Source organism: Ambystoma mexicanum, chromosome 4q, assembly GCF_040938575.1.
Source record: "Ambystoma mexicanum isolate Mex_15411 chromosome 4q, UKY_AmexF1_1, whole genome shotgun sequence".
NCBI classification, from domain to species: domain Eukaryota; kingdom Metazoa; phylum Chordata; class Amphibia; order Caudata; family Ambystomatidae; genus Ambystoma; species Ambystoma mexicanum.
The window spans coordinates 197,313,211-197,319,210 of NC_090928.1; the positions used below are offsets into that span (position 1 = coordinate 197,313,211).

The 6,000-nt window shown below is 46.3% G+C and overlaps 1 protein-coding gene across 3 annotated transcripts in view; it reads right to left on the reverse strand.

The window, feature by feature from the left end:
• Positions 1 to 6,000, reverse strand: part of ZDHHC14 (zinc finger DHHC-type palmitoyltransferase 14) — a 670,162-nt gene that overhangs the window by 54,436 nt on the left and 609,726 nt on the right. For all 3 annotated transcript variants that reach the window (XM_069607727.1, XM_069607725.1, XM_069607726.1), the window contains one exon: positions 5,374 to 5,422. In XM_069607727.1, the coding sequence (XP_069463828.1) occupies positions 5,374 to 5,422 (49 nt within the window). The remainder of the gene's footprint in view (positions 1 to 5,373; positions 5,423 to 6,000) is intronic.

Here is a 6,000-nt window from a genome sequence, read left to right on the forward strand (position 1 = left end):
TGCAGAGGGGGCGGTTGTCTGGGAGTGGGGGTGTGTTGAGGAGAGAGAGAATAGAGGCCATGCTGTGTCAGATCTCGTGCTGGCATCCAAGCAGTAATGTTTGCAAAAAGCTGATGGGGAAGCCCAAGTAGCCACCTTGCTGATCATCTACCATGCAACGTGTCTCTGGAAGGCCACAGCCGTGGCCTTTGCTCTGATGGTGTGGGTGTGCATGTTTTCTGGCAAAGACCTGTGCTGCCCTTCATACGCCTCATTGATGGCCATCCCCATCCCCATCCACCTTGCCATTGGAGCCTTGGAGGGTTGACAGCCTGGTTTTGACACGCCAAAAGTGATAAACGAGGCATCCTATTTACAGAAGTTCTTTGTTCTGTCCAGGTAAAATCTTAGAGCATGCCTGACATCCAGACAGTACAATACTTTCTGAGCCTCATCCTCTGCATATGCAAAGAATGTTGGAATTACTATCTCCTCGTTAAGGTGAAAAGATGACACGATTTTAGGGAGAAGTGAAGGGTGCATCCTGAGCACCACCTTGTCTCAGTGAAATGTGGTATATGTCTCTGAAGCCACCAGCGCCTGTATCTCACTGATCCTGCGTGCTGATGTAAGGCCAACCAGAAGAGCAGTCTTTATAGTAACCAGCCTGATATCCGCTGATGCCATGGGCTCAAAAGGCTTGTGGGCCAGGGCGCCCAGCTCCATGTTAAGGTCCCAGACCAGATAAAGACGCTTGACCGGGGGATACATTCTGGTCAGGACTGCCAAGAGCTTTTTGATCACCGGAATGAAGGAGGAAAATATGCTATTGCCAGCAGTTTTGTAGGCCCCTATGGCTGCCAGATAAGTTCGACAGATGTCTACCTACAATCTGGAGTGAGCCAGATGCGCCGAGAAAGATAAGACATCGTCCAGTGAGCAAGCCAGAGGATCTATCTTATTTGCCTTGGCCCAGTGACAGAACCATGTCCATTTGCTTTTGTACGGAATGGTGGTCAGTCAAAATGTTGAAAATAAAATGTAGAATGACAATAATGTCGAAAAAAAAATGTCGAAAAAAAAATGTCTAATTCCCTTTTTTTTAATTATATATTTATTTTGGGGTCCGGGAATAAAAAAAAATAGGTAAAAAATTGGTGGGGAACTCCCCCATTTCAAATAAAAAACGTCATAAAATAAAATTCGACATTTTTTTTTTCGACATTTATTTTTCTACATTTTGACTTTCTACATTTTGTCTTTCTACCTTATCACTATAAACCGTACGGAATCCTTTTGGAGCTGCTTCTGGCTCCCTGAATGATATCCAGGTTGTCCTGTGACAGGTGCATATGTTTCGGTTGACTTGTTCATGTACCACGCTGCCAGGGCTAACTTCTGTAGAGCGGGGTGAACCACTCTGCCTCCCTGCTGTGATAGTAGGGGGGCTGGACCCACCAGAAGTGGGACAGGAGGCTGATCTGATAGCTGGAGTAGTTCTGAGAATCAAGGTCTGGCTGGCCACCACAGCGCTATCAAGATAAGCAAAAGCCTCAGTGATTCCTCCACTTTGCAGAGGACCCTGTGAATCAACAGAGTGGGGAGAAAAGCGTATGCGCTCATGTCATTCCATTGAACCTGCAACGTGTCCCCCAGAGAGCCCATGCCTTGACCCATCCAAGACGCAAACAGGTGGTATCTCCTGTTGCTCCTGGCGGCGAATAGGTCCAACTGAGGGTGTCCCCACCTGATGACGATCTCTCTCAGAACATCCTCATTCAACTGCCACTCGTAGTTGTCGACCCCCAGCCTGCTGAGCCGGTCCGCCTCCAAGTTGGTATCTCCTGGGAGGTAGACTGCTGATAAGTAGATGTTGTTCGCCAGTGCCCACTCCCATATGTCGATCGACAGAGTGCAGTGGGGAGTAGACCTGGCACCTCTCTGCTTGTTGATGTAATACATGCATGTAGAGCTGTGTGTCTGAATGCCAACCGACTTGTTCACAATGGAGAGCAACACTTTACTGTAATGTTATTATGTGTCTACACTAGTCTACACAGTGCAGCCAGTTGGACAGGTTTACATTGTGGCATGGCACTTTTAATAACCAAGCATTAATGTTCTGGTGCACTGTTGGTGACGTGCATGTATTGGATTGGTGTTCCCCTCAAAACAATTGCAAACACTCTGGCTTTTTAGCCAATTTTTCTCAGAAAGTGTGCTGTATGTTGCATTAAAACACATAATTCTATCGTTCTCCTAGTGCAGTGTATGGCATACCCCTTCAGCAGCACGTTTGTGCGTATGGCGCAAGCGTCGTAATCTAGGCCGGCCCAGAGTGTAGCGCGACCCATGATTCAGGGCTGCAAGTCACAGTTTGCAAAGTTAAAACCAGGACTGCACTTCCAAATTCTAAACGGGGTGCGGCATGTTGGCATCTTTGAAAAAGCTATCAGGGCTTTGATGTTGATTTTTAACATTTCATAATAGTGGTATCTTTTTTGAAGTAATCCTAACAATGCTTGCATTTGGCCTGTTAGTTCTCCTCCAAATAGCCATGTAAAATAAGGCTACCATATAACTCCAAGTCACCAGGGGTATGTATTCTAGTCTTGGGCTTTGCTTTTTGTTAAGTTTATCTTAGTCAACTTTTCTTTACTTTATCTTTACCTGTCTTACTACCCTTACCTTTACCTGTCTTACTTTACCTTAACGTGTCTTGACTTTACCCAACTTTACTCAACTCAAGTGAACCCACGAGCACAACATCCAATGCAGTTCATAGACTACTAAAAGCCAAGATCTGGCTTTAGTGTCCACAATAGTCATGAGCAGAAATGAATCAAAAGTAGAACAATATTTAATTTAATCACAAATAGATGCAATCTACAATGTGTCAAAACAACAAGACAATACCTACACAAAAGGAAACCACAACCCAATGATTCACGTTAGTTCATTACAACAGAGGTACAATATAATTTTAAAATCTCAGAATCAGGAACTATCCTTCTAATCCCAAGTGATTGACTACCACCGTGAGCTGCTCCAACATTACTCAGTGGAACAAATCATGGCCTATGACAATGGAATAACGAAATGACACTCAAAATAGTGTGGACATAAGAATATGTTTTAGAGATGCTCAGGATGACAAAAAACAATACACATGACTATATGCTTCGAAGTGCTGACCATAAATAAAGATCGACCGGTTTCAACATTAAACGATGATTTGTGAACGTTTTCTTCAGGGTAATAGCTACATTACAAAGAAAAAAAATAAAACAAAAATATTTTGCATAGTGACATTCAAATCATAAACAAAAATGAATGGTGGCCTGAAAAAGAGAAAAGGGAAAAAATGAATAATATTAAGCCCTCTAGACTAATCTCAATGCCCTAAGTGCCACCACACACAGATTACTCACACGGGTCGACAACGGAGAGGCCTCAAATGGCATAAGAACTAAACAATAAGGGAAACCAAAAGTATAAACATTAGGTTTATCTGCAATGAGATCGAGTAACAAAGTCCAATCGGCCACAGAACAATCCATGGATCAAAATAGGATGGAAAAAATTCTACCTCAAAATCTGTTCCATGAAAGAAGGACACATTCGACATGTCACTCATGATCTGCAACCTTAAAATAAAATAAGTGCAGGTTTTAAAAAGAAATACTCTTCAGTGTGTCCATGTAGGAACCACCTCATATCAAAGACATCAGATATCAGAACTGACCAGGTACGGATGACTTTCATGCACAGCTTAATCCTCTAACAGTGGCGTAACGCAAAATGTGGGAGCCCCCTGCAAGCCCTGCTGAGGGGGATCCCCACTGCCACTGATCCCCCCCTCAGGGTATGGGCGGCATGGGGCACCCCGCATCGCGGGGGCCCCAGTTACGCCAGTGTCCGCTACGTCTGTCGTTCAAGGCAGGACACAATGAGCATCCCACTAATACCCTGCAAACATAAAGTAAACCAAATGCAGGTCTGTAACAGTGCTCTGCAACGTGTCCAAGAAGCAACCACCTCACGTTAAGAGCATCAGAACTCACCCATTATGGCTAAAATTCATAGAACACTCGATCTGCTGCGTCTGCCAAGCGAAGCATAGACCTGTGGGTGCAAAAGCATGGAAGATGCACTCGCCGGTTGGACCTACACGGAAAGATTAAATAAAGCTGCGCACTCCACTAGCACCCGGCTGCGTAAATCACAGTGCCGGAAGTAGCGTCCTCAATGACGTAGAGCCCTATAGTAACCGGATGTTCAAGGAGACATCTTATGTAGCATGAGTAAGCTTCAGGTGTTTTAGAACACATCTTATTCCCTTTCAGCCACCTGCAAACAGAAACATGTAGCCATCTGTGTGAAGGTATACATCTCACGCACCAATAGCCTCAGTCTGGGGCTTGCAGTAGCAGAAAAGGGCTAGTCAAAGGGCCAACAGTGAAAATGTACCACTGCTGTCATGTGTTGGCATTGCAGCATGCAGTGGCTCCCCAACTATGAGCTTTCAACGCCCATGGGTGGTAACACAGTGGGCCTCATTTTAAGCTTGCCAGTCCGGTAACAAACGTACCGTTAAAGCTTGCTGGTACCGTTGTTACCGGATGGGCAAACTAAGAGGTCTGCTCGTGGGTGCCTTTCCGCCAGCCAGGTCTGACCTGGCGGGCGTACCGGCACCCACGAGCAGACCATGTCGGATGCACCGGCACCATTCACGAATGGTGCAGGTGCACCCGGCCTTCCCATTCCCACTGGGTCCAATGCTACTGAAATGGGAATGGGGACTAATATTTTTTGGCGCCTGGGAATGGGCAATTACTGGGTCTGTGAGGCCGTAACGCCTGAAAAAAAATTATTCCGACGGCAGCCGTGTCAGTTTTACCGGCACCGCTACAGCCGGTCTCATAATGAGGCCGAGTATGTGCTAATGTATGCAGATTGCAATACTCGCAGAATTAATACAATTTGTCTGGTTAGCCCGGCTACCCCGGGCCTTGGTGCTCCAAATAAAACAACAGCAATCCTACCGAACTACACTTGGGAGAGTAGGGGAGGAGTAACATACCACATTGCCGCCATGTGCATGCTAACAGCATTTCATGTGACGGAGATGAACGCAGAGTTAACGCATTTGTGTAGTTGAAGGGCCACAGTGGTAGGGTTTGCCACATATATACTGCTACTTTTGTTGACTGCGATGAGTGTGTGAAATGCTCCTGGAAAAGCCCAACTGCAGTCTGCAGTAGCAGTTTTGCAGTTTCTTGGGGCATTCCTCTATTCTCAGAATGATCATGTTAATGAAAGCAGTTCAATGGCACACTCAATCAGGAATGTGCGCTTTTCTCAAATATTGTTAAAATCCTCAAAAAAGGATATCTTGCTGGACTGTCTTTGATGGCACTGAGGAATCCCGCCTGCTGTGCACCTGTGAAAACACAAAAACACAAATATTACATTTGATTTCTTTGCCACATGATCATTTTTACATCACTTCCCAAATGCCCGCCTCCTTCCCCAGGCTTCCACCGTCAACTGTTTTTGGGTCTTTTGTGGCCCGGTGCCATAAGAACTATCCCTCCCATGAGAAAAAGGCGATTTTCCGAGCCTCCACATTTCTGGGTCGATCAGTGATGCATCTGAAAATCCTATATGAGAAACCAGACACTGGGCCTCATTGTAGGAATGCTGGTCCGGGAACAATGGTACCGGTAAGCATGCCGGTACCGTAGTTCCCGGTCTGGCAAACTACAGCACCCGCGAGAAAAGCATCTCGGACGCACCGGCACCGTTAGAAACGGTGCCGGTGCATACGACCTCCCAATTCCCATTGAGCCCTATGGGGCTCGAATGGCAATGGGGAGTAATGGATTCTGGCCCCTGGCAATGGGGACATACAGGGTCCGCCAAGGTCGGAATGGCCCTGTACGTCCCCATTGCCAGAGGCCGAAAAAAATGCAACTCCGGCGGCAGCCGGGCCTGTGTGACAGGCATGGCTAGTGCCAG